Below are 27,846 nucleotides of genomic sequence, written 5' to 3'. Positions count from 1 at the left end.
TGGCAGGATACATTTATTAAATCAAGGGATTGCTGCTTCGAACTTTTGTGTTTGTTTTTGGAGACAGAAGACAGGGAACTGTAATTTCTAGAAGAGTAGAAAGTATCTCAGGAAGCAAAGGAGTCACAGGAAAACGCGAAGGCTCTGATTCCTTCTGAAAGAGGGACACATTTACCCTCTATTCTTCTCGGGGCACCTCTTTAACAAGTGAATGTAATCTGGCGGAAGTGGGGAGTTTTAATTTTAGGTGGAGACAGAATAGTTGAGATTATGCAAGTGTCTTGTTTCGTAGAGGAGTAAGCCAGTGCGGCAACATCTCCAAGCTGTGGGTCAGCTGTCGCTTGGTCTCAAGGAAGCAGCTGAGTCTAATTTACAACTCAGGCCGGCGATCTGAGGGCAGTGCTGCTGTCCTTAAGTCACCCGCGGGCCATTTCTGAAATGCTTTACCTACGAAAAGACAGAACATAACATCTGTTGCAAGGGAAAAATGAGGGACCTGAGTACTTCCTCCAAGTCCCAAATATCCAACCTTCGCCCCGGGCAACAGGGCTAGGTGCACGAGCAACCAGTTTTTCAGGCAGCCGCCTCCTCTTCCCTCCCTCGGCGTACTTCATCACGGCTGGAAACAAAACGACTTCGTATTCGGAATAATGGTTGAAATCTCACTGGCGCCTCAGCACTGCGGGCAGCCAAATCCGCGGCTGCGGAGAAGGCCAGCCCACCTTCTTCCGACTGAGGCGACTTGAGCAAGACCAAAGGCAGAGCGACCCTCACGATGGAAGCAGCGAAGCCCGAGTGGGCGGTGCTTTCTGGGAGTTGTAGTCCGTGCGAGACAACGCCCTCCCGTCTCCACCAGGCTCTGCACTCCATCTCCCAGCCGCCCCCGCGCCGCGGAGGAGGCGAGCTCGGTGATGAGCTGCCGCAGCGGTAGGGGGCCTGGGGCGGAGAAGCCGCTGCAGCAGCGGCCGGGAGGCGCTGACATCTGGCATCCCTGGGGGTCTCAGAGACACTTGGGTGGACAGCGACGAAGGCCTTGTGGCCGCCGTGTGTCCCCGCGCTAACCCTCTGTCCTCCCCACAGGCGCGCGGTGTCCGCCATGGAAGCACATCCGATCGCCGGGGTCTCTGGGTGCCGCGGCCTCGGCTTCCCGGGGCGATGACGGACTAGAGGCGCCCTGCGGCCCGCCTGACTCCAGCGCTCTGGCCACCCGGGCGGGAAAGGGATCGGGCGGGCGGGAGGTCCCACAGTGCCCGCCTTTGCGCCGCCCCACCCCCTGAGGGCGCTGCTGAGGGGGCGCCAGCCGCCCATGCAGCCCCGGCGCCCAGCCGCGCCTGGCGCCCGCAGCTGAAGCGCAGGACGCGCGGCCGCCCTCGCTCACTGCCGTCCGCGCCCGCCGCCCCGAGCCGGCCGCCCTTCTGCCCCCAAGATGTGGCACAGCGTCGGGCTGACCCTGCTTGTGTTCGTGGCTACTCTGCTGATCGTCCTGCTGCTGATGGTGTGCGGTGAGTGGGGGCGGCAGCCGCGGGGCAATTCCACACGCCGGGTCGCTGATGTGCTGTTTTTTTTTTTTGGTTTTGGTTTTTTGGTTTTTTTGTTTGTTTGTTTAAAAAGGGGCGTGGACGGACAAGTGTCTTAAAATCAACTGTTGTCCCTTAGCCTCTAGGGCTGAGCGCAGAGGTGGGCCCTTTACCCATGGCCGGCCCTCGGGCATCCTGGGGGAGGGAAAGGATAGGCTGCAGGGCTTCCTGACTCTGAGTGAAACTCTGTCTTGCTTCACCGGCAGCGTCTGCTCTTGATTTCATTCTCACCACAGGCTGCCCAGATTGTAACCTTGGCCTGCATTCGAAGGTGAAGTGATTGGTTAGTCCTTTTTCATTTGCACAGATTCTTACCTTAACGATGAGAGGTGTCACCTTCGTTTCATCAGCGGGTGGGCTAGAGTTGGGTTTTCAGCACCCGTTCAATTGTTTACTCAGAGTTCAGCCTTAAACTCAATTCCAAGCAGAGATGTCGAGACCAGGCAGAGCTTAAAAACACCGGCTATATTAAACTTCCAGGGTCAGGTAACCTAACTCTCAGTTCTATAATAATGGTGCTATTTTGAATGCTGTGCGTATTTTCCTTCTTGGAATGAGAGGACGTTCAACTTTCTTCTTAGGATAATGTTAGCCCAATTTTAGATCTTTTTTATTTCTTTGTACATATATAGTAGCTGATAACCACAGGTCTCTTAGCAAAGTGGCTGAGCAATTGTGAAAATCTAAAAAGTATATAGAACACATGTCAGTGAGTTTACACATATTTATGAGACTGAAGTATGGGTTCAGGTTGATGTAATAATGGGTCAGAATTCATACAGATACTATAGGGCTTGTTCATTACATGATAAATGTACAAATTGTTACTTAGTGATGCTGTGGAAGACGTGTGCACTTGTGCATATGCGTGTATATGTATTTATAAACTTGTAGGTTTATTTTATTTTGTTTTTTGAGATGGAGTCTCATTCTTGTCGCCCAGGCAGGAGTGCAATGGCCTGATCTTGGCCCACTGTAACCTCCGCCTCCTGGGTTTAAGTGATTTTCCTGCCTCAGCCTCTGGAGTAGCTGTAGCTGGGATTACAGGCACCCACCACCATGACCAGCTAATTTTTGTATTTTTAGTAGAGATGGGGTTTAACTGTGTTGGCCACGCTGGTCTTGAACTCCTGACCTCATGAGATCCACCCGCCTTGGCCTCCCAAAGTGCTGGGATTACAGGCATGAGCCACCGCGCCTGGCCTTGTATGTATGTTTAAAATTTATTGTGCTTTCCTATAACACCAGATTAAAGCTTCTAATTTACAGCCTTTCTTTTCTGATGAGATAAAGCAATTGAATAACTTCTTAATTTTCTGCTTGTGATGTCAACAAGCAGAAGAATATTAGAATATTGAACTAATTGTAGATGTTTAAGGTTCTTGAAGTAAGGACAACAAACTCCTTGTGATATGTTTGGATGTGGGGAAGGAGGGAAAGCATTTATTACCCTTTCTAGTTTGAAAATGCAAGCTACCTGGACATGGGAATGTGACATGTAGACCCTACCATACCTTGGCTAGGATATTTGCCAAATTTACCTTTGTGACTTCAGAATTCCAAATTGCTCTCTCGTCTCTAAACAGCTATTTGATGGTTTAATTATACAAATTTTTCTAAAAGTGCTTTTAGTTTCAGAAACATTAAAGAATAAGAGAGATGAGGTGTGTTAGGACAACAGTCCCCAACCTTTTTGGCACCAGGGACTCGTTTCATGGAGAATAATTTTTCCACAGACGGAGCAGGGATGGTTTTGGGATAAAATCATTCCACCTCAGATCATCAGGCATTAGTTAGATTCTCATAAGCAGCGAGCAACCTAGATCCCTCCTATGCGCAGTTCACCGTAGGTTCACAATAGGTGCTCCTATGAGAATCTAATGTGCTGCTGATCAAACAGGAGGCGGAGCTCAGATGGTACCACTCGCCGCCTGCATGGGCCAGGGACCTGTGTGCTAGGGATGGGGACCCCTGTGCTAGGACACCTTAGTTGTTTGGAATGATCAAGAACTAAAAGCTCCATGATGAAGTTATCAACACTTTTTGTTGTTGTTGTTGGGAGAACTGATGATGGAGTAGCCTCATCTTTTGACTAGGATGGGGCGGGAACTTGGGGAGAGGAGGCAAGGATCAGACCAGACTTGAGAGAGAAACTAGAGTGCGATATTAGTTTGCCAGGGCTGCCATGACAAAATACTGGAGACTGGTGGGTGGCTTAAACAACACATTTCTTTTCTTTCTTATCTTTTTTTTTTTTTTTTTTGAGACGGCGTTTTGCTCTCGTTGCCCAGGCTGGAGTGCAATGACGCGATCTCGGCCCACTGCAACCTCTGCCACCTGGGTTCAAGCGATTCTCCTGCCTCAGCCTCCTGAGTAGCTGGGATCACAGGCATGCGCCACCATGCCCGGCTAATTTTCTATTTTTAATAGAGATGGGGTTTCTCCGTGTTGGCCAGGCTGGTCTTGATCTCCCAACCTCAGGTGATCCACCTGCCTCGGCCTCCCAAAGTGCTGGGATTACAGGCGTGAGCCACTGCGCCTGGCCCAATGCCCGGCTAATTTTGTATTTTTAGTAGAGATGGGGTTTCTCCATGTTGGTCAGTCAGGCGGGTCTTGAGCTCAGGTGATCTGCCCACCTCGACCTCCCAAAGTGCTGGGATGACAGGCGTAAGCCACCCACGCCTGGCCGAACACATTTATTTTCTTTTTTTTTTTTTTTGATCTGGAGTCTCGCTCTGTTGCCCAGGCTGGAGTGCAATGGCACAATCTCGGCTCACTGCAACCTCCGTCTCCCGGGTTCAAGCGATTCTCCTGCCTCAGCCTCCCAAGTATCTGGGATTATAGGCGCCCACCACTACACTTGGCTCATTCTTGTATTTTTAGTAGAGATGGGCTTTCACCATGTTAGTCAGGGTGGTCTTGAACTCCTGACCTCAGGCGATCCACCCACCTCGGCCTCCCAAAGTGCTGGGATTACAGGCATGAGCCACCGCGCCCTGCCTGAACACATTTGTTTTCTTACATCTCTGGAAGCTAGAAGTCAAAGATCAGCAGGATTGATTTTCTCCTGAGGCTACTCCCCTTAGCTTGTAGATAGTGGTCTTCTCCTTGTGTCTTCACATAGTCTCTTCTTTGTTGTGTTCTAATCTCTTTATAAGTCACTGGATTATGCTTCCTCACCCTATGACTTTATTTAACCTTAATTACCTCTTTAAAAACCTTATCTCCAGGCCGGGCATGGCGGCTCACGCTTGTAATCCCAGCCCTTTGGAAGGCCGAGGCGGGCAGATCACCTGAGATCAGGAGTTCGAGACCAGTCTGGCCAACCTGGCAAATCCTCGTCTCTACTAAAAAAAAAAAAAAAATGCCAAAAATTTGCCGGGCATGATGGCATGTGTCTGTAATCCCAGCTGCTCAGGAGGCTGAGGCAAGAGAACTGCTTGAACCCAGTAGGCGGAGGATGCAGTGAGCTGACATCGCACCATAGCACTCCAGCCTGGGTGACAAGAGTAAAACTCCGTCTTGAAAAAAATAAAAATAAAAAATAAAAAAATCAGAAATACATTGTCTTCTCTGTGCCCACCACCACCTTCATCTTCAGCCTGCATTAGTCTCCTAACTAGTCTTTTTTCCAACCCATCTTAAGTTACTTTTCACATACTAGCCACACTGTTTTATGAAGAATATTTTATCACCAGTCTAGTTTCAAAAGTCAGTAGTACTTATGAAGAGCTGGTTCCTTTCAACTGTTTCACTATTTTCCTGGTTATTTTCTTTCATATTTCTAAATAACATTCATTACTATCTCTTGATTTTGCATTTTTAGACATTATTAACCATGGTAGATGCTCCATCCATTTCTTTCTCTCGTTGCCATTGATAATACATTTAGCTGACTTAATAGTGTGGATTTATATTTTGACTCTATAAACATTATTCTCTGCTGGTTAAATAGTGTAATATGACCACACTTTCATTCTTACATGGTTCTTCATTTTTTTTGAAGTTAATACATAATTGCCTTTTTAGCTTACCTACTGTTGCTTTGGTACATTGTTGTTTTGTTTTGTTTTGTTTTCTGAGAGGGAGTCTCACTCTGTTGCCCAGGCTGGAGTCCAGTGGCGCGATCTCAGCTCACTGCAACCTTCACCTCCTGGGTTCGAGCAATTCTCCTGCCTCAGCCTCCTGAGTAGCTGGGACTACAGGTGCCTGCCACCATGCCCAGCTAATTTTTTGTATTTTTAATGGAGACGAGGTTTCACCATGTTAGCCAGGATGGTCTTGATCTCCTGACCTCGTGATCCACCTGCCTCGGCCTTCCAAAGTACTGGGATTACAGGCGTGAGCCACCATGCCTGGCCTACTTTGGTACATTGTTATGTGCCCCCTACCAGATGTTCCACAATCTCTTACATTCATCAGTAGTATTTCCCATATGTTCAAATGGAATGCTTTTCCCCTCCTTCCCCTACCCAGCTCCAGAACCTTCCTTCTTTCTCAACAGCTGTCATTCTGCAGGAAGTTGTACTTTCTCTGTCCTGTTCTGTACCCTGTTTTCTGGGTCTCATGTCATTATCTTTTTCAGTTTCCATTCTTTTTTTGTTGGAGCACATTTTCTAGTAGCTTTTTAGGAAAGAATGCATGAAAAATAATTTTTTGAGCTAATGCATACCTGAAAATGTCTCTATTTGTTTATATTCTACCTTTATACTTGATTGATAATTTGAATAGGTTTTGGGGTTGCAAATGATTTTCACCCAAAATTTGAGAATGGTTACCCCATTGATTTCTTGCTTCCAGGTCTGGTATTGAAAAATTTAATGCCTTCTGTTTCCTTGTCGTTATACATGACTTGGTTTCTCTTTCAAGATGTTTTTTGGATAGCCTTTTTGTCATTGTATACTGGAAAGTCATAATGATGTGCCTTTGTATGTGTCTCTTTCATTTTTCTAGGTCCCTTCAGTTCAGATTTTTTCCTCATTTCTGGGGAAATTTTCTACTAGATTTGTGATCATTTTCTCCTCTCCATTTTCTTTTTTTTTTCTTTTCTCTCTGAAACTTCTGGTAGTTGTATGCTGGACCTCTTGGATTGATCTTTTTATCTCCTAATTCCCTCCTCCCCCTTTCTTCTGGAGGATCTTTGGGGCTTTATCTTCTGTCTCTTAAAATGAATTTTTAGTTGTAGCTGTCCAGTTTTTAATTTCCGAACTTTGTTGTTATATGATCAGCGTTGGACCTGGGCTGATCTGTGACTGTGTGATCAAGTCACACAGCTGGCGTTGCCGCTTACTAGCTGTGTGGCTTGAGCAATCCACTTAACCTCTCTTATTTCAGCTGGTAGGTAAATTCACAAATAATTCAGGAATCCTGAGGTTCAACCGTGTTTCTGCTTATTTATCTTACATTGAGGTACTGTAACTGTAATAGAGCTGTTTCTCGCAATACCAGTTGCAGTGAAGAGGTTTTATGGTAGGGCTTCTGAAGAAGGAGATGGAAGGAAACTCCAAATCCATCTTGGAGTGGTTTGGGGCTAGGGTTTAAGGGTTTTGGAGTGGGCGGATTGATTGGTCAAAGAACCCAGGGGTGAAGCTATGGGACAGGAGATGAAGACACTATTCTCGTGCTGATTTGATTCCTCTGTAGGGTGTCTTTAAACTGGTCATAAACTGGTGACAGCTGTTTTACTGTAATTCCAGAACCTGAAAAATGTCTTAAGCAATTCTTTTTTATTTTGAGACAGAGTCTCTTCTGTGGCCCAGGCTGGAGTGGAGTGGCACAATCGCCGCTCACTGCAACCTCCGCCTCCTGGGTTCAAGTGATTCTCATGCCTCAACCTCCCAAGTAGCTGGATTACAGGCATGCACTACCACACCTGGCTAATTTTTTGTATTTTTAGTAGAGACCGGGTTTCACTATGTTGACCAGGCTGGTCTTGAACTCCTGATCTCGTGATCCACCCACCTCAGCCTCCCAAAGTGCTGGGATTACAGGCGTGAGCCACCACACCTGTCCTCATCTTAAGCAATTCTTAAAAGCCTTATGATTCTAACTCAAAAATCTTATTTTTAAGAACCATGGAGATGCAAATGGACAGTATCTAGCATATTGTGACTTTTGGTTACACGAAAATGGGTCAAAGTGCAGCTTGATTAAACTATATTGCTGTCCAGAATTCTCATTAACCCTGTGAGGATGACTTTGGTACAGGTGAATATATATGAATTAATTGACTTTTGAAAAAATCAATTTTTAAAGATTAAATTTGGTTTTAGAAATTTAAACTATCCTTAGATTAATACAGTTTTACTTAGGGTGATGTACATATTTCAAAGATAGTAGACTGAGGTAAAACGTGCTGATTACAGAAAAGTGTGAACAAATTTTGTAGGTTGTCTAGTTCATTGGTTTTCATACAATTTGCAAAGATGTGTTAAGAAATCAACTTAGGCACATTAGCAGTTTAGAGAGTTTATTTGAGTAAGGGTGATTCATGAACAGTCAGTGCCAAACTGCGAGCAACTGGGTCTTTACTGCAGAGGTATAAGGGGGAAACTTTTATAAGGTGCTCACAGAAGCAAGACAAAGAAAATACTTGGTTAAAGTAGAAAGGACCTAGTTAGAGGTTAGTTGGTGGTTTCTAATTGGTTAAGCTTAAGTTTTGTTTGGCTGTTTACACTGAGTTGAGTGTTAGTTTGCTTGGTGCTGGAACCTAAATGGTGGAACTGTTACCAGCAGCAAATCCGATGGGTCTGCAGCAAACTCCATCCTTGCCCCGCTGGAGGAGAGGAGGGAATTTGGCAGGGAGGCATAAGGTAGCCTGACAGTCCCAGGCTCAAGTTTTAGAGCAGGAGTGAAAGTTGTAGAGTAAGAACAAAAGGAAGCAAAGTGCGCTTGAAGAGAGCCAAGCGGGCGACTTGAGAGATCCAATTGCCCTGCTAGGCCCTTGATTTGGGGTTTTATGCATTAGCGTGGTTCCAGGATTTCCATTTCTCCTCCTCTGATTTTTTTTGGGGGCAGGCTGTCTGCATGCACAGTGGCCTGCCAGCACTTGGGAGGGGACACATGTGCAGTGTTTTTACTGAAGTTGTGCACGTGTTCACTGGAGGAGTTTTTCCCTTGCCAGTCAAGCCTTCCTAAAGGAAGGTCATATGCGACTTAACTGCCACTATTTTGCCTCTTAGGGGGCATGCTTGAGCCTGCGCGCCCAACTCCTGAGATTTTATCAGGAAGCTGCTGATGACCAGCTTCAGGTGTTTCCTATCTATTGGGAGCCCATCTTTCCCTGGCGCCAGCTGCCATCCATTATTATGTTAGTGACACAGCTTAACAACTGCTTGACCATCACCTGATGGTTGCTTGACATTCCTGGTGAGGGGGCCCTGCCCTGCTCATGTCTGACTAGCGACCTGCTCCAACATTTCCTCCCCATCAAGAATCCAAGACCCAATTATTTGGGAAAATGGACGAAGGTCAGTCTTCTTTAACTGCTTCCTGCTGACAGAGGGGCTGTAGTGGTTGTTCTGTGGGTCTTGGCCTCTTGCTAGCTGTCAGGGCAGGATGGCTCTGTGGATTGACAAAAGCCGTATCCAGCCAGATCCACAGGAGACGGGGCAGGATTTCGCCTCTGTTGTGTCCCACTAGTGAGCAGTCTAGGGGCCCTCTTTAGAAGGGTGACTCTTGAATATTGCGAGGACGGCATCCCGCACCGTTTGTCTGAAGCTTTATGGCCTGAAGGCGAGAGGAGACAAATTGAGTTATTAGATTTAGGAGACATGGGCCAAAAAGGAGCAAAAGTAGGAGACTAACAAGTGGGCCTATAAAGGGAAGAACCCAAGAGAACCATTTCCAAGTTCCTTCCCAATTTAACCAACCCTGAGTGGCTCGTTCCCGTAAACTGGAGGCTTGATTTAGGAGTTGTCTGATGTTGTCTTGTACTTTTCCTGATTGATTCACCCAAAAGCAACATTTTTCATCTAAGGCCAAACAAATTCCTCCCTGTGCTGCCGTTAACATGTCTAGTCCTCGACGATTTTGGAGGACTACGGCTGCTAAAGAGTCGATTTGTTCTTGCACGGTCGTTAAGGTTTTAGCCATGGTGTCAATGTTCTTGGCTATTTCCTTTGAGAGCTGGCTGTAGGTGAAGGAAGCTTTTGTGATTCCAGCAATTCCGGTTCCCGTACCGGCTAGAATGCCGAGTCCCGCGAGAAGGGGAATGAAATGGATTGCCCTCCTCACCCTGGGCAGCTGGGAATTCCCATAGATTGGTATTGGAAGAGAGAGATTGCCAGGGGCTATGAAGATGTCAGGGGTTACATAGCCTATGGTACAAGTTCCAGTCCAGTTAGTGGGGAGGCATTGGTGAATCGACTGGCCACAAATATAAAAGGCTCCTTGAGTTTTAAGGCATGTAGAGATATGGAAATGAAATAAGGGGGTGAGGGAGGTTCCAAAAAATTCTGAGACTGCTGATATGCCCAGGTAGCTGGTGGCTATAGTCATGCCTGCTAAGACTTGGATGCAGGGTGTTTGGCTCTGGTTAGCTCCCTTGGTTTTATTTTCCCAAAAAAGAGAATTTCGAGTTTGGTCCAATAGAACCCATTCTGCTGGAGAGCTGAGGTTGGGAATTTGCAGACATTGATTGTAATCAGCAGGCCGAAACCAGAAATTTCGAGTTCTACATGAGCTTGGGCGTCCCTGGCAAAACTGGGTGGATTTATCTAGCAAAGTTCCCTGAGGAAAAGTAATATTTGGAGGTTTGGGGAATCTTGGTTGATGGCGGAATTGGTTGTGGGTGTATGTTTGATAAGTCTGTTGGTTAGGATCTACAGTGAAAGTAACATTACAGACTGTACTTGGAAGAGTGCCTACATTTGTTCCATTTTTCCTTTTGGCTGTAACACAAATAGGGGCTTTTCCCATTAAGTTGATATTCGTAAAGATGGGTCCGAAAATGGGAGGTTTCTGGCGGATATCAGGGAAATCTTGCTTTACTGTTGAAAGAAGGCTGTTTGCAGGCGTCATCAGTCCTTTCAGATTAGGGTCCCATTGATAGGAAATATGTAATTCCGCCTCTATGCTTGTCCATTCTCTAGGCGAGGCTGGATAAGCTGTCCCTGGCGTTTCAGTGGAAGAGCTAGTACATAACCAGCAATTGGTGGAGTAAGGGGATCCTGTACTTTGGAGCAGTTGCTGAGCTTTTTCCAATAACGGGAAATCAGGATGGCGGTAGGCTGCTAGTAAAGGAGTGAGAATGAGAACCAGCAGGAGCAGGCCCATGGTGACCTAAGAGAAACTGGTCACAAAACGAGCTGCCAATGGAACTCCTGCTGGTGTACAAGTTAGGGTTAAAATAGTGATAACAATCAGAGCAGTTGCCGATACAATTTCTAGTATTGGGATCACCTTACTTTGAGGCGAAGGGATGTTGGTGGGGCATTACTTATCTTTTTGTTTAAAGAGGAATTTTAGATCTTCCAGTGCCTCGCAAGTGTATTCTGGAGCTGAGGTTGCTGGTTCTGGCTCTGGTGTTTAAGGGCTTTTCCACGGCTTCACTTGAGTGTGATGGATCTAGCTGGCAATCTCCAGTACTGTAATGGCTGTAGGGGTAGATAATAGAATGGTGAAGGGGCCCTTTCAGATAGGAGTTTGTTGGGAATTTGGGGTTCCATCCTTCCAGACATTAATGAGAAGCTGTGAGCGTACAGGATATAGAGGTGGGGATTTTTCCCCTTCAGATTTTGGTTTGTTTGTAAACCATATTCCCAGAAAGCCTGCGAGAAGCCTGCTAAAGAAGAAACGTAGTGGGTGACTTTGGCAGTTTCTTCAGCTAGTAATGTCAGAATATAGGAATGGCCTACCATATAAAGCCTTGAAGGGGCTTAATTGCAAGGGAGCCTTAGGGGCAACAAATCAGAAAGAGGGCTAAAGCTAAGAGGTCCACCCATGGCTGTGCTGTTTCCTCGCAGAGTTTGTTGGGGATATGTTTGAGGGTTTGGTTATTTCTTTCCACTTTTCCTGAAGATTACAGTCTCCTGGCAGAGTGAAGCTTTATGTCCAGGGCACTACTAACCTGTTGAGTTAATTGGGAAATGAAGGATGGACCTTTGTCACTCTGCAATGACCTGGGTTGCCTGAACTGAGGAATGAGTTCCTTTAGGAGGAATTTAGCTACCTCCTGTGCCTTTTCAGTCCTTGTGAGGCAGGCTTCTACCCATCCTGTGAAGGTGTCTACACAGACCAAGAGGTACTTACACCTGCGGTGTGCAGGCAGCTGAGTGAATTCAGTCCATCTGCCGGTCCTCTGCAGGGTATGTACCTCTCCTTTTACTGATGGAGAGGCTTCCCCGTATGGGGATTATTTATAGTGCACAAAGTGCAGGCTTGACAAACCTGTTGAATAGTTTTATTTACTCCTGAACACCCATTTACAAATTTGCCCTAGACTGTCTTTTCTAAAGTGGCGGGAGTCCTGTAAACTCTTGATGATTTCCATTGGAAGGTTTTAGGTAGACGGAGAAGTTCTCCCAACCTATACCATCCATTGGTTTCTTTTCAATACCCATGTTGGGTGGCCCAATCTGTTTCTTCCTTAGTGTATTGGAGAGAGAGCAGTTGCATTGGAGAGAGAGAGGAGCAAGGCCCCCATGAAGGTATCTTTTGAGATGCCTGTCTCTTTAGCTGTTTAGTCATCTAACCTGTTTCCCCATGTAATTTCATCGGAGCCCCTTTGGTGTCCTTTACTGTGCACTATTGCCAATTCCTGGGGCAAATGAACAGCCTCCAATAGCTCTAAGATTTGAGGCCCATACTTAATTTGAGTATCTGGAGCTGTTAGGTACACCCTCTCCTTCCAGATAGCCGTGTGGGTGTGAAGCACCAGAAATGTGTATTTGGAATCTGTATGTACTCTTTTTCTTTCCCCTAGTTTAAGGCTTTGGTCAGCGCAGTGAGTTTGGCTAGATGCACAGAGATCCCCGGGGACAGAGCTTTAGCCTCTATAACTTGGTGAAGGGACATTATAGCGTACTCTGCATAGCTAGTTCTATCCCTGACAAAGCTATTCCCACTTGAAAACCATATGTCATCTGGATTATCTAGGAGCTGATCTTTTTAGTCTTCCTGGCTGGCATAAATTTGGTTAAGTATCTCACAACACAAATGTGGTATTATGGTCTCCTGGTAGTGGCAGTAAGGAAACTGGGTTAAGGGTGGAACACTGCTCAACTCTTACCTATGGGTTTTCTAACAACAAGACTTGGTACTTTAGGAGTCTGTTTTCAGACACCGTGTATCCTCTGTCTGCAAGGAAATTTAGTGTTTTGGACTAGATGTTGGATTCCCAGTTCTCTTGTTGGGGAGCAGATTAACAGGTCGCCCATCTATTGTAGGACACACTCTCTCCTCTCAAGACTTAGGTCCTGCAAATCTCTAGGTAGGGCTTGCCCAGACCAGTGGGGACTGTCTCTGAAACCTTGGGGAAGCACTGTCCAGGTGAGCTGTTGACTCCTTCCTTTTCATTCTCCCACTCAAATGCAAATAGAAATTAGGAGGATGGGTCGAGGGGGAGATACAAAAGAACGAGTCTTTAAGGTCTAAGACTGGAAACCGCTGAGCATCTGGAGGTTGGGGAAGAAGTACGTAAGAGTTGGGGAGCATTGGGTGTAGTGGGACTATTTATGATTCGCAGGTCCTGGACCAGCCTATGTTCTTCATTGCTCTTTTTAACAGGTAAGATGGGGTGTTACAAGGTATTAATAATCCATGTTTTTGAAATTTTTCAGTGAGAAGCTGAAATCCCTCTTTGGCCTCCAGCTGAAGAGGAAACTGCTTTCTACAAGGATAGCTAGAAGGATTCTTGAGCTGAATTACTATAGGCATTGCCGTTATGGCCTTTCCTGTTATTCCTGAGGCCCAGACCTCTGGATCAATGGAAAGGTCTGTGAGCAGTTCATCCTTGTGTATGGTTTCCTTGAGGCGTAAGATTGCATTTGAAAAAGGGGGTGTTGGCCCTGGAGGAAAGGTTAACTGAGCCCCTAGTCTGAACAAAATATCCCTACCCAAAAGGTGTGTAGGGTATTCTGGCATCACCAGAAATGAATGAGAAAAGATGGTTTTCCCCCATGGGCAGCACAGAGGAGGAGTAAACCTCCAGGTTATGAGCACTTCATATTCTCCCAGGAGGGTAATTGCCTGGGAAAAGAGGTAAGCACTGAGCAGGCAGCCCTCATGTCCAAAAGAAAACTTACAGTCCTGCTAGGCACATCCAAGGCAGCCCTTGGCTCTGTCCCTTCAGTAGTGATATTTGATCCAGGAGCCAGCTGGAGCGTAGTTGGGATGTCCTGAAGGCCTTTCATCTTTCAGGGTAGTCCTGTTTCCCAGTGGCCAAGCTTGTGGCAATTGGAGCATGGAGAGCTGGGGGTGGGGGTCCCCACTGGTTTGGGCACTGCCTTCTTGTGTGGCCTGGCTCCCCACAGAAGTAGCATTTGGGCAAAGGGGTCTGCCTGGGGCTGGCCAGAGGTGGCTGGTGGGTTTGCAGGGCAGTCAGTAGTTGGAACTGTCGCTTTTCCTTTTGCCTGTCCTTTTCTTGAGCACTTTCTTCCTCCTCCTGGTTCTGGTTGTAAAAGACCAAGGAACCTACTTTGCAGATCTCACGCATAGGGGTACTGGGGTCCAGTGCTAGTTTCTGGTGTTTCCTCCTACTATCTGGGGTTGTTTGAGTTAGGGAAATGATCCTTTATGAACGATTGTCCTTCTAGTGGATCTGGGTCTAGGTTAGTATGTTTCACTAGGGCCTTTTCTAGCCTCTCTAAGAAAATGGTGAGGTTTTCATAAGGCCCTTCATCTGTTAAGGCCAATTTGTTACAGTTCACAGGCTTTGCTCTGCTAGCTTTCATTCCTTCTATCAGACGGAGGGACTTGTGGTTCCTTGCTCATATACTCCCCTGGATATTGTAATCCCAGTTGGGGTTGACCTGGGGAACTGTGGTGGCCCCCACAGGGTAGCCACCAGGGTCAGTCATGTGCATTGTGTTTGCAAATTGTTAAACCGCCACTATAATGGAGTCACATTCTCCCTTAGGCAGAGTTTGTCCTAGTATGATTGAGACGTCCCTCCTGGTAAGTTCATATGTTAAGCCCAGTTTAGAAAACACTTTGATATATTTGTCAGGGTCCTCCATAAACTCCCCTAGTTCCATTTTAATTTGGCTCAGGTGTTGCACAGTGAGTGGAGTCTGGACTCTAGTGGGTCCACTGGGACCACTAAACCTCCTTAATGGGACATAACTTAAGGGGATGGTGTCCAGAGGATGGCCCTGGGTAGGGAGGAGAAGGCTTCTGGGAGACTTTGATATAATTGGGTAGAAGGGGCAGTGGGGCTTGAGCTCTGGATAAACCTGATGAGGGGACTCCTGAACCAATGGGAAGGGTTTGCATGACTATGGCTGTGGATCTGTTTTACAAGCCTGACCTTTTCAGGGTTGTTTCTTAGGGCCATGAAGACCAGTACATAGGGGATTTCTGTCCATTTTCCCTGGTGGTAGCAAAACAAATCTAGTTGATGGATCATATTTAATTTCGTGCTTCCGTTTTCTGGCCAAGATTCCTGGTCCTAGAGCTTTTATTCAAGCCAGGCTGTGTTACAGAAAAAAGCCTTTTCCTTTTTAGGGTTTGGGAGTCAAACTTTTCCCAGTTCTTGAAGATGTATCTGAGTAGTGTGTCCTGTGGTATGGAGACTTGATTACCCATCCACAAAGAGAGAACAGAGGAGAGAAGGGAAAAAGAAGGCAACCCCTCCAATTTCCCTACTGTCTTCTTCCTGAACTTACAGCATACCAGAGTGGGTAGGGCGTTACCCATTCATCCATTTTTCCTTTGCGTCTGGCAGTGTCCCCCATTCATCCTAAGGGTTCCAGAATGAACCGGTGCTTACCAGGTACCCCAACCTTGGTCCCATCTTGTTTTATGGAGGCACAATTACCCGTTTGCAAAGAAAAGAGGCGAGAAGAGGGTGTCTCCCCTTGTTCTCTTAGTCCTCTGCCTATGGCAGACCACAATGAGCAGGGTGCCCCCCGCAATTCATCCAAGGGGTTCTGGAATGAGCCAGTGTTAACTGGGTACCCCTACCCTGGTCCCATCCCCTTTCTGGACCAGCCTGCATCTGTGTTGCAGTGGTAGCCTGTTTTGTGTTTGTAGCCTGGAACTAGTCTTCATCTCTGTTCTATGGGTACTTTGGTCTCTTGCATCTGCCTCCTTGGGCGTCCTGTATCCTTATCTCCATGACCTTATAGTGACTCTTGTTCAGAGCATTCTAGCAACAAAATGATTATCTCTTTTCTCAGATTCACATTTCCCATGTTCTTTAATTAGACAAGAAGCCTGTTTTTCTGCCAGTTGCTGCAAGGGGGCTGGCCTTCCCTCCCTTCAAATATAACTTTGAAGGTCCTGATACATACTGAGAAGGGCATGGAGGTGATTAGAGGAATGGAGGAAAATTTGTATTTGGGATTCTTCATCCTCCCAGGGTAACATGCAGAACAAATGCTTAAATAGATAGAACAATCCTTCTGCTACAGGAGGAAGCAGGAGGAAGCAAGAGGAATACTCATGGAAAGCCTTCATATGCTCGCGGAAACAGCAGCCCTTGGATTTGAGAGCGCAATGTTTATTTGCCCTCCAGAGCAACCTCTGGAGGACTTGGTGTTTGGGATAAGGGCCTGCAAATGGCAGAGAAAGAATATTCCGTCCTCCCAAAGGGGTGCTAACTCAACAAAAAATCAAGTGGGTGGGGTCCTTAAGTGCCACAGAGTGAGGTCCTATGCAAGCAAGCAAACCACTTCAAAAGCCAGTGAAAAACATGGCCCTGGAGCATCACAGGGATGAAAAGCATATGGTAAGTCATAAGGAGCTGGCAGAGCTGAGGTTCTGATTAGTGTCTGTCCCGGCAGTGAGCCAACAGACAGGGAAAGGGTTGGAGGTCGTCCGAACTGGTAGGGTAACAAGTATAAATATCAAGGGACATCCATAAGGGAGCCCATCTCTTGGTTGCCAGGCTAACACAGCAAGAGCTGTGGGTGCATGAGTAAGAAATAGGGAGTGTAGGTTTAAGGCAGAGAAGAAAGTTGCAGGGCATGCAAAGTAAGAACAGAGAAAAGGCAGACTTACCCCCAAGGCAGTTGGTCCAATGGGTGTGCAAGGTCATTTTGGAATACATACAGAGAAAGGAGAATAGGTGGTGGTGGGTTTTTGGGAAAGAGCTGATTTTAGTTGAAAAAGCAGAGGAAACCCCAGATACTACATGGTGGTAGGTTTTAGCCCTACCACGCTCATCGGCCTTCTGTCAAGGGGGGTTATTAGTGTCTCAGGTCTACTCAGTGCAGACTCCAAGGTCCTTCCCACCCCTGCAAGCCATCCTCAGGGTGAGCAGAGAGAGCAGCCAGGGGGAGCAGAGCCACTGTGGCTGAGAAGAATCGTTCTAGGGGTTGGTTAGTAAGCAGGAGAGTGCAAGAGAAGAAGGAAACCACACATAAGGGTTGAACGCCTCTAGCCAAAGAAGGCAAGGCGTAGAGATGTCTTACCATTAGGGAAGGTATCCGAGTCACTGCACCACTTGAGAGATCCAACTGGCCTGTTCAGCCCTTGACTTGGGGTTTTATACATCGGCATGGTTCCGGGGTTTCCGTTTCTGCTCCGTGGATTTTTGTCTTGGGATGGGCTGTCTGCATGTGCAGTGGCCTGTCAGCACTTGGGAGGAGCCACATGTGCATGTGTTTACTGAAGTTGTGCGCATGATTTCTTGAGACATTTTTCCCATATCAGTCAAGTGTTCCTAGAGGAAGGTCATATACTGGTTAAACTCTGTCCTTTTGCTTCTTAGTGCGCATGCTTGAGCCCACTTGCCTAGCTTTGGAGATCTTATCAGGAAGTTGCTGATCACCAGCTTCCGGTGTTTCCTGTCTTTTGGGAGACTGTCTTTCCCTTGTACTGGCCTCGACCCATTATTATTATTTTAGAGAAACAGTGTAACAACCGCCTGATCATCACCTGATGATCACCTGACATTCCTGAGGTGGGGGCCCTCTCCTGCCCTGCTCATGTCTGCTTGACTACCTACTCTAACAGAACCAGCTTAACCTAATGGCCTCCTGATTGAACTGCTTTCTTTTTTTTTTTTTTTTTTTTTTGAAACATTCTTGCTCTGTCTCCCAGGCTGGAGTACAGTGGTGCAATCTTGACTCACTGCAACCTCCACCTCCCGGGTTCAAGTGATTCTTGTGCCTCAGACTCCTGAATAGCTGGAATAACAGGTGTGCACCACCATGCCCAGCTAATTATTGTATTTTTAGTAGAGACAAGATTTCACCATGGTGGCCAGGCTGATCTTGAACTCCTGACCTCAAGTAATCTGCTGTCCTTGGCCTCCCAAAATGCTGGGATTATAGGCATGAGCCACTGCACCTGGCCCAAACTGCTTTCCATAAACATACAACATGCTTTTTGTGTTTGACTTCTTTCTTCCAGCATAATGCTTTTGAAATCTATTTGTGTTGTGTATATCAGTAATACATTCTTTTTTATTGTTGAAAGAGTATTCTATTGTGTAGATATACCACAATTTGTTTATCTACTTACTCATTGATGGATATTAAAGTGGTTTCCAGCTTTTGGCTGTTATTATTATTATTATTATTATTGTTATTTTATTTTATTTTATTTTTTGAGACAGGGTCTTGCTCTGTCGCCCAAGCTGGAGTGCAGTGGTATAATCTTGGCTCACTGCAACCTTTGCCTCCCGGATTCAAGCCATTCTCCTGCCTCAGCCTCCCAAGTAGCGGTATTATAGGCGCCTGCCACCATGCCTGGTTTTTTGTTTTTTGTTTTTTTTTCAGTAGAGACGCGGTTTCACCATGTTGGCCAGGCTGGTCTCAAACTCCTGACCTCAAGTAGTCCACCCGCCTAGGCCTCCCAAAGTGCTGGGATTACAGGCGTGAGCCTGTAGTAATATTAGTAGTGGTTAGTAGTATTATTAACATTCAATTGCAAATCTTGGTGTAGACATATGTTTTCATTTCTCTTGAGTAGCTTCATAAGAAACTGCCAAACATTTGCATTGCCAACAGTCGTGTGAGAATTCGTTACTGCGCATCCATCACCAACTTTTGATGCTATTGTCTGTTTTTAATTTAGCCATTCTAGAGGATGGGTATTATACTTTTGATTTTTGTTTCCTTAATGACTAATTATTTTGAGCATCTTTTATATGTTATTTGCCATTCTTTCTACCTTCTGTGTAAATCATCTGTACAAGTCTTTTCTACTCATTTAAAAAATTGTGTTACTTGTCTTTTATCAAGTTGTAAACAATTCTTTATTCTGGATACAAGTTTGTTTTGTTTTTTTTGTTTTTATTCTATCTGTTTTGCAAGTATTTTCTTCTATTCTGTAGCTTATCTTTTTATTTTTATTTTTTCGAGACGGAGTCTTGCTTTGTTGCCCAGGCTGGAGTGCAGTGGCACAATCTTGGCTCACTGCAGCCCCCGCCTCCCAGGTTCAAACGATTGCCCTGTTTCAGTCTCCCCAGTAGCTGGGAATTACAGGCATGTGCCACCGTACCTGGCTAATTTTTGTATTTTTAGTAGAGGCAGGGCTTCACCATGGTGGTCAGGCTGGTCTTGAACTTCTGATCTCAGGTGGTCCACCCACCTTGGCCTCCCAAAGTGCTGGGATTACAGGTGTGAGCCACTGCACTTTTTTATTTTTAAATGTCATTTGTTTTGTGTTGTTATTGTTTGGTAAGTGCTGCTTATCAAGTTTTTAAGGTATGACATATAAAGTTATTCTTTTTTTTTTTTTTTTTTTTGAGACAGAGTCTCACTGTGTCGCCCAGGCTGGAGTGCAATGGCGCAATCTTGGCTCACTGCATCCTCTGCCTCCTGGATTCAAGTGATTCTCCTGCCTCAGCCTCCCAAGTAGCTGGGATTACAGGTGCGTGCCACCACGCCTGGCTAATTTTTGTATTTTTAGTAGAGATGGGATTTCACCATGTTGGCCAGGCTCATCTCCAACTCCTTATCTCAAGTGATCTACCTACCTTAGCCTCCCAAAGTGTTGGGATTACAGGCAGTTGAAGGTAGTTTTACCTTTTCTTCCCAGTGTGTACATTTGTCTTTTCGCTTTTGCCTCATTGCACTGGCTAGGGCCTTACAATGTTGCAAGAAAGGAGTGAGAGCAAACCTTCCCCCCTATCTTTTGGAGTAAAACATTTAGCTTTTTACCATTAAATGAGTTATTAGCTGTAGGATTTTAATAGATATTCTTTGTCAAGTTTAGGAAGAAAACTTCCCCTTTGTCTCTGCTTTGTGGGGATTTTTCTTTTTAAAAAAAATCAGGAGTGGATATTGGATTTTTTTTTTTTTTTTTAATTTTTCTGTATTGAGATGTTCATGTACTTTTTCTCTTTTCCTTTTTTTTTTTGTGACGGAGTCTTGCTCTGTCGCCCAGGCTGGAATGCAGTGGTATGATCTCAGCTCACTGCAACCTCCTCCTCCCAGGCTCAAGTGATTCTCGTGCCTCAGCCTCCTAAGTAGCTGGGATTATAGGCGTGTGCCATCACACCCAGCTAATTTTTGTATTTTTAGTGGAGACAGGGTTTCACCGTGTTGGTCAGGCTGGTCTTGAACTCCTGACCTCAAGCGATCCACCCACCTCGGCCTCCCAAAGTGTTGGCATTACAGGCATGAGCTACCACACCCGGCTGTATTTTTTCTCTTTTAAGTCTGTTAACATGATGGATTATGTTGCATTTCGAATGTGAAAGAACCCATTCCTCAGATAAACCTGCTTTGGTCATGACATGTTATCCGTTTTCTATACTGTAGGAATTAATTTAGTAAGCATTTAAGATGTTTCTGTTTATATTCATGAGAAATACTTGTGGTTTTCTTAAGCACCCTTGTCTGGTTTTGTCATAGTGTTAATGCAGACCTTATTACATGAGTTGGGCACTGTTCCTTTCTTTTGGATTTTTGGGAGCATTTACATACAATTGGCATATTGGTTTTCTGTTGCTACATAACAAATTGCCACAGATTTAGCAGCTTAAGACAACACACAGTTATTAGATATCAGTTTCTATGGATCAGGAGTCTCCACTTGGCTTAGCTGGGTCCTTTGCTCCTAAGGCTGCAGTCGGGGCCTGACTTCGTTCGTTTCTGGAGCTTGGGTTCCTCCTTCAAGCTTATGTGGTTGTTGGCAGGATTTGGTTCTGTTGAGTCCTGTGACTGAGGACTCAAGTTGGCTCACCTCTTCATGCCAGTTGAATCTCTGACACCAGGGAGGGTCCCAATCCCTCTTTTAAGGTTTTTACCTAATTGAGTCAGGCCCACCCGAGGTAATTTCACTTTTGAATAACTAAAAAATAACTGATTGAGACCTTAATTGTAGTTTCAAAATCCCTTCGTCTTTACCAAATAATATAACCTAATAAAGGGAGTAACTGTCCCATTACCTTTGCCATATTCTGTCTTGTCTTGTCTTTTCTTTTTTTTGACAGAATTTCACTTTTGTTGCCCAGGCTGGAGTGCAATGGCTCGATCTTGGCTCACCGCAACCTCCGCCTCCTGGGTTCAAGCGATTCTCCTGCCTCAGGCTCCCGAGTAGCTGGGATTACAAGCATAGACTGCCACACCTGGCTCATTTTCTTGTATTTTTAGTAGAGATGGGGTTTCTCCATGTTGGTCAGGCTGGTCTCAAACTCCCAACCTCAGGTGATCTGCCCGCCTCGGCCTCCTAAAGTGCTGGGATTACAGGCGTGAGCCACCATGGCCAGCCTTCCTCCCTCCTTCCCTCCCTCCCTCCCTCCCTCCCTTCCTTCCTTCCCTTTTTTCTTTTTTGGACAGGGTATCACTCTTTCACCCAGGCTGGGGTATAGTGGTGTGATCTCTGCCCACTGCAACCTCCGCCTCCCAGGTTCAAGCGATTCTCGTGCCTCAGCCTCCCAAGTAGCTGCTACAGGCATGCACTACCACGCCCAGCTAATTTTTTTTTTTTTTTCTAGAGATGGGGTTTCGTCATGTTGGCCAGGCTGGTCTCAAACTCTGGGCCTCACGTGATCCGCCTGCGTCAGCTTCTCAAAGTGCTGGGTTTATAGGCATGAGCCACTGCTCCTGGCCAGCTTTGCCATGTTCTGTTGGTTAGAAGCAGATCAGTTTCTACCCACACTCAAGAGGAGGAATCATATAAAGATTACACAAAGGATTGACTCATTGGGATTACTAGAGTGTGTCTGTCACATTTGACATAATTTCTTTTGTAAATGTTTGGTAGAATTCATCTGGGCTGGGACTTTTCTTTTTGGAAAGATTTTCAACTACGAATTGAGTTTCTTTATTAGATATTTGGCTATTATTTGGCTATTCCACTTACCTGTTTCTTCTTGAATGAACTTTCTTTTTTTTTTTTTTTTTTTTTTTTGAGACGGAGTCTTGCTCTGTCGCCCGCCCGGGCTGGAGTGCAGTGGCCGTATCTCTCAGCTCACTGCAAGCTCCGCCTCCCGGGTTCACGCCATTCTCCTGCCTCAGCCTCCCGAGTAGCTGGGACTACAGGTGCCCACAACCGCGCCCGGCTAGTTTTTTGTATTTTTTAGTAGAGATGGGGTTTCATCGTGTTAGCCAGGATGGTCTCGATCTCCTGACCTCATGATCCACCCGTCTCGGCCTCCCAAAGTGCTGGGATTACAGGCTTGAGCCACCGCGCCCGGCCTGAATGAACTTTCATAGTGTTTTTCAGGCACTGTGTCTGTTTACTCTGAATTGTATAATTTACAGGGATAAAGTTTATAATGTTTCTTAATTAGCCTTTTAACACCTGTAGGATCTGATATTGGTTATTTGTGTCCTTTCTTGTTTGTAATTGGCCTGACTAGAGGTTTATAAATTTTATTGATCTTTTTCCAAGAACCACCTTTGGTTTGATATTTTTCTCCCTATTGCTTGTCCATATTCTGTTTCATTGGTTTATGCATATATCTAGATATCTTTCCTTCTGCTTATTTTGAGTTTAATTTGTACTTCTTTTTCAAGTTTCTTATGGGGAAAGCTTGGGTTATTGATTTTAGACTTTTCTTATTTTTAAGAAAATAGATATTTAATGATAATTGTTTCTTTTTCTTCTTTTTTTTTTTTTTTTTGAGATGTAGTCTTGCTCTGTCGCGAGGCTGGAGTGCAGTAGCGCGATCTTGGCTCACTGCAACCTCCGCCTCCCGGGTTCAAGCGATTTTCCTGCCTAATCTCCTGAGTAGCTGGGACTGCAGGTGCCTGCCACCACGTCCAGCTAATTTTTGTATTTTTAGTAGAGATGGGGTTTTACCATGTGGCCAGGATGGTATCGATCTCTTGACCTCATGATCCGCCTGCCTTGGCCTCCCAAGATGTTGGGATTACAGGCGTGAGCCACCGTGCCAGGCTGACATTTAATAATTGTTTCTAAGTATTGATTTTGACTTTTAAATTTTTATTCAATTCAAGATATTTTCGAATTTCACTTGTGATTTCTCCCTGGCACCATGGCTTATTTAGAAGTATGTTGTTAAATTTTGACTATTTTTTCTTTTCCAGATATTTTGTTTTCAGTTTCTAATTTGACTTTTTTATGGTCACAAATGTATTTTGTATGATAAAATTTAGGAGGGTTTACTTTTACATTTAATGGGACTTATTTTATGATAGAATATGGTTTATCTTTTTTTTTTTCTTTTTTTCTTTTTTCTTTTTAAGACGGTCTCTCTCTGTCACCCAACTGGAGTGCAGTCGCAAGATCTCTGCTCACTGCAATCTCCGCCTCCCGGGTTCAAGCAATTCTTGTGCCTCAGCCTCGCAAGTGGCTGGGATTGCACGCCCGGCAAATTTTTGTGTTTTTAATAGAGATGGAGTTTCACCATGTTAGCCAGGCTGGTCTCGAACTCCTGAACTCAAGTCATCTGCCCACCTCAGCCCTCTAAAGTGGTGGGATTACAGGCATGAACCACCACCCCTGGCCAGTATATGGTTTGTCTTTGCGAACATCGCATATATAATTGAAAAGAATGTTTTTTCTGCTATTGATTGAAATGTTCTATATATCTCAGATCAGTTTGGTTGAGGGTTGCTTGGTACTTTTGTGAAAGGGCACCAGCAGCTTTTGCCATACAGTAGCTACTATATTATATAGTAGGACTCTTCAGAGCAAACATTGAACTCTGTAATGGATCAATTGGTCAAATTAATTAAATCTTGGTAGTTTTGGGGGTGGGATTGGGACAGGGAGAATAAAAGTTGATTTGTTTTGAGTATCTACTTTGTGCCAGGTGCTGTTTTAAGGCATAGTGAGCACACTGGAAAACTGATTAAAGCATACATTTCCTTTCCTTAAGAAACTTGGGTCTCATAGGGAAGGTGATCAGTAGTATGGATGATGGAAGTGAGCATGAGGTGCTAAAGCAATTACCCAAAACAGGTTATATTGAAGTAATAGTATTGTAGAATGATCTAAAAATTATATATTAGTAATGCTTAAAATTCTCAGTTACAGCGGTAGTAGTCTCATGTCTGTATTGTTTGCCTTAGAGGGGAGGAGGTTGGAGCCTATGAGATGGTAACAGTGCTAATATTTGATGAGTATTATGTTTTAGGCATTCATTTTAGCTTGTTACATGTATTAACTTTTAATTACCGCATACTCTTTGAGAATGGGTGCTGTTATTCACATTTTATAGAACAGGAAACTGAGGCACGTAGAGGTTAACTTGCCAAAGTGAGAAATAAGTCATGGAGTTTTAGGATTCATGGAAGAACATTGTGGTCTAACATGCCTCTGAGATATAAGAAATTATGGTGACAATCCAGTTGATAGATACAAGGATGTGATCTAGGATAGAGAATGGCGCTAGGAATGTAGAGAAGGAGACAGATGTGAGAGGGTTCATTAAAATAAAATCTGCAGCACTGGGATAAGATAAAGTGGGAACAAAATGCTGAAGAGGAACTCTTTTCTGCCATAGAGAGGGGGAGAGAATATAGTTCCCCCAAAGAGCTGTTGGATGGAGACAGACAGCAGACACATGTGCGTGTGCTCTCTCTCTCTCAGCCTCTCTCAATCTCTCACTCACTCGCTGTTTTTGAGATGTCTTCAAACTAGCCAGGTAGAAATTCCCTCTTGAGGTTCAGGAAAGTGGAAAGTGTGGATGAAAATTTGGTCCTCATCATCTGTAATAACGATGATATTTGGATCCATGGCAGTGTTGTGATCACCAGAAGAAGAGAACAGAAAGAGAGAAGAGATTTTAAAAGGCAACTTGAAATGTCTTATGATTATTGGATAGAAAGGCTTTGGATTTGTTAGGTACTATGGCTGAAATTTGTGTTGATTTGGTAGTGGCAACTCCAGGGGCTTAACTTCTAGCATTGCCTAGTGTGTCATTGAGAAAGGGGTGTGCAGTAGAGGGAGAATTTTAAGAATTAGAAGAGCTTGGCTTACTTGGTTTAGTCTGCATTTAGGACTTGGACATACTATCTCACAGATGAGCCTTTGCTGCCTTCAGAGTAAAATGGAAATAAAGTAGTAAGATTGAACGTGGAAAAGAGCTTTTTATAAATGTGAAATCTGTATTGAGCCAGTCAACTAGCTACTTAGATAGTATCATGAAGGTGAGATTATGTAACTCCATTGGAATGATTCCACAATTTACAAATACAAGAATTTGTGGTTATACCGCACCTGGGCTTTTGGACTGAAAATACCTTGGGTAGTGTGTCTTAGTCTGTTTGGGCTGCTGTAACAAAAATACCATAGACTGGGTAGCTTATAAACAACGAAAGTTTATTTCTCATGGTTCTAGAGGGCTGGAAAATCCAAGGTCAAGGTACTGGCAGATTTAGTGTCTGGTGAGGGCCTGCTTCCTGGTTCATAGATGTGTCTTCTCACTGTGTCCAAACATGGCAGAAGGGGAAGGAGGGAGGGAGCTCTCTGGGGTGTTATTTTAATAAATGCATTAATCCCACTCATGAGTCTCCACCCTATGGCCTAATCACCTCCCAGAGGCTTCACCTGCCAATGCTATCACATTGGGGATTAAATTTCAATATATGAATTTTGGGGGCACACAAACATTCAGACTATAGCAAGTAGCAAAATGGTATTCTCATTCTCTAGATAGTGCTTTGTGTTTTAGTCATACTGTCACCATGAAAATCTGAGAAGTTTGATACACTGTTAAGATTCATTGCTGTGTCTTATGTAGCTGGCTGTCTTCAAATGTCATGAGTCACTGTGTGCCTTTATTTTCTTATTTAGAAAATGGGAATAATGATTGCTGGTCTCATTCAGATGGATTGTGTACAAGCACAATGATTGAATGTAAAAGCACTTTGTGAACTGATAACTGTATAATTGAAGGTGAAATTACACTTCTCCCCTAGGTTTGTGGTGTGTTGATGGTGATGGTTCATCACTCAAGTTCATCTATCACAACCCTTCTGCTGCCAGCATGTTTATCTTACATAGAAAACAATTTACAGTGTGTTTAATGAAATTCATCATTTGAACAAATGCTTAGTTATTGGCACACAGAAGTGAGTACTCTTTTGCTTATCTCAGAATACACACCCTCTTTTGCTTACTAGTTATTCTGGCATACAATGCCAGACTGAAGCAAGACATAAACTTCCTTTTAAGCTGAAAAACTGCAAAGCTCATTTTAACAGTCAGTGTATTATGGACTGTCCTTTGCCCCTCACCTCTCCTTTCTTCTCACTCTACTGTTTCTGTCTTACTAAATCCCAGGACATGGTTCTAGACCCATGCCCATAGAATAAGTGTCAAGAAGTTTCTGATATGTGCCTTTTGGGTCTGGGTGGGAGGAATTGTATAAGCTATACTTCTGTAAGAAGTCCGCTGTAGGCATGCAGGGTGCAATTGGTAAGTCTTTTTCAGAAAAAGGCTGCCTGGGTTTTAGTGGTTTTGCTTCCTTCATTCCCCTCTCCCCCAAAATACATATGCACACCTGGGAGAAGTTAGTCACTAGGGCCCTGAGTCCAGATTAGGTTGGTCTATATTTATGGTTATACAGGTGCCTCTCCCCCTCCCAACACACACACCTGCATACACACCCCTCTCCTGGTATTTGGTGCTCTCTTACCAATATCATGTAAAGAGTGATGCTTTATTTTCTATTACATAACTTTCCACTTGTCCTCTCTTCCACTCATTGTTTACAAGAGAATGAGTTCTGAATGCATAAGTGCTGTATTAAACCATTCTATTAACTAGACATAATACAGTTCCACTTGGAGCAAGATACAGTCATTCTTTATGTCCACTACTGACTATCCATTATGTCGGTCATCATATCCATGGTCCTCCTGCAGCATTGCTCCACTTATCAGCAATGTCTGGCCAGTTTCTTTGTTGCTCCCCTTACATACATACCTACACTGTCTCACTAGTAAATACTGATTTTGCATTAAGCTGTGTTTTCTCAAGTATAGTCTTCTCAGGTTCTCTGGTCAACTGTTGTTCTGTCTATCCCCCATGTACACCCCACTGCTAATCTTTTTCTTCTTTTCTTTGGCCAGTCTCCACAATTGATTGGCAGCAGCACTCATGCTTCTTTTTCACTTCTTTTTGTCTTTTCCAAGGCTGCATGTGTGTCAGAATCATCTAGGGAGCTTAAAAACATGAATCAGCACAATCCCTGGAGACTGATTTTGGGATATCTGGGATGAGCTCTTGGCAATCTGCATTTTCTAAAAACTCCTCAGCGGATTTCGAAGTCTGTATGATCCCTCTTGTGAAGGGTGCAGTGTGGTAATCACATACCTTTAACTCGAATCATTGCACTGGATAATAATTTTGAATTCGCCTTACTTTTATAGGTGTTCTTTTCCCTAAAAGGGAAAATATGACTCCTGTCCTCTTGTGACCCTACCTTGCCCCGACTCTTGAGTAGTTCCTCTGCCCTAGAGGTGGAGGGCTTTTTGCAGTGTGGACCAAAGTTTAGGCCTATCCTCTTGCGTGCCCACCTTCCCCTGACTAAGTAGTTCCTCTGCTCTAGAGGTGGAGGACTTTTTGCAATGTGGACCTTTATCAAAGGTCAGGCCTGTGTTTTAAAGGAATTGGGGCAGATTCCAAGAAGATTGAAGGTTTTGGTTAGACATTATCTAACAAAATATTATTGCCTGCCTGGTTTTTTTTTTTTTTTTTTGAGACGGGGTGGCTCCCATGATAGAGGCCATCCTCC

At 44.7% G+C, this 27,846-nt stretch overlaps 3 protein-coding genes across 5 annotated transcripts in view; 1 reads left to right on the top strand and 2 right to left on the bottom strand.

Annotated features, from left to right (window-relative positions):
- LOC144340571 (uncharacterized) lies at positions 1–1,308 on the bottom strand. The gene is made up of 2 exons (XM_078000963.1): positions 530–1,308; positions 1–447 (listed from the first exon to the last, which is right to left on the bottom strand). The coding sequence occupies exon 1, from the start codon at positions 1,306–1,308 to the stop codon at positions 574–576; it is 735 nt and encodes a 244-aa protein (XP_077857089.1). The 3' UTR covers positions 1–447; positions 530–573.
- SMIM13 (small integral membrane protein 13) overlaps positions 876–27,846 on the top strand; it is a 43,449-nt gene continuing 16,478 nt past the window's right edge. Inside the window, exons 1-3 of one of the 3 annotated variants that reach the window (XM_077998596.1) lie at positions 876–927; positions 1,081–1,502; positions 1,784–1,848. In XM_077998596.1, coding sequence (XP_077854722.1) covers positions 1,427–1,502; positions 1,784–1,848 — 141 coding nt within the window. In that variant the 5' untranslated portion in view covers positions 876–927; positions 1,081–1,426. 3 annotated transcript variants of the gene reach the window in all.
- Positions 8,030–17,745, bottom strand: ERVFRD-1 (endogenous retrovirus group FRD member 1, envelope). The gene is given in 2 exon segments (NM_001307972.3): positions 8,030–11,173; positions 17,153–17,745. A coding segment is annotated over 1 exon segment (1,614 nt). The 5' UTR covers positions 10,854–11,173; positions 17,153–17,745; the 3' UTR covers positions 8,030–9,239.

This window comes from Macaca mulatta, chromosome 4 (genome assembly GCF_049350105.2).
Source record: "Macaca mulatta isolate MMU2019108-1 chromosome 4, T2T-MMU8v2.0, whole genome shotgun sequence".
Taxonomy (NCBI): domain Eukaryota; kingdom Metazoa; phylum Chordata; class Mammalia; order Primates; family Cercopithecidae; genus Macaca; species Macaca mulatta.
This window is presented reverse-complemented; position numbering and strand designations above follow the sequence as displayed.

Bases quoted from the DNA above. Each gene is read 5' to 3' on its own strand.
- LOC144340571 (XM_078000963.1), bottom strand. From the start codon at position 1,308: ATGGGCGGCTGGCGCCCCCTCAGCAGCGCCCTCAGGGGGTGGGGCGGC.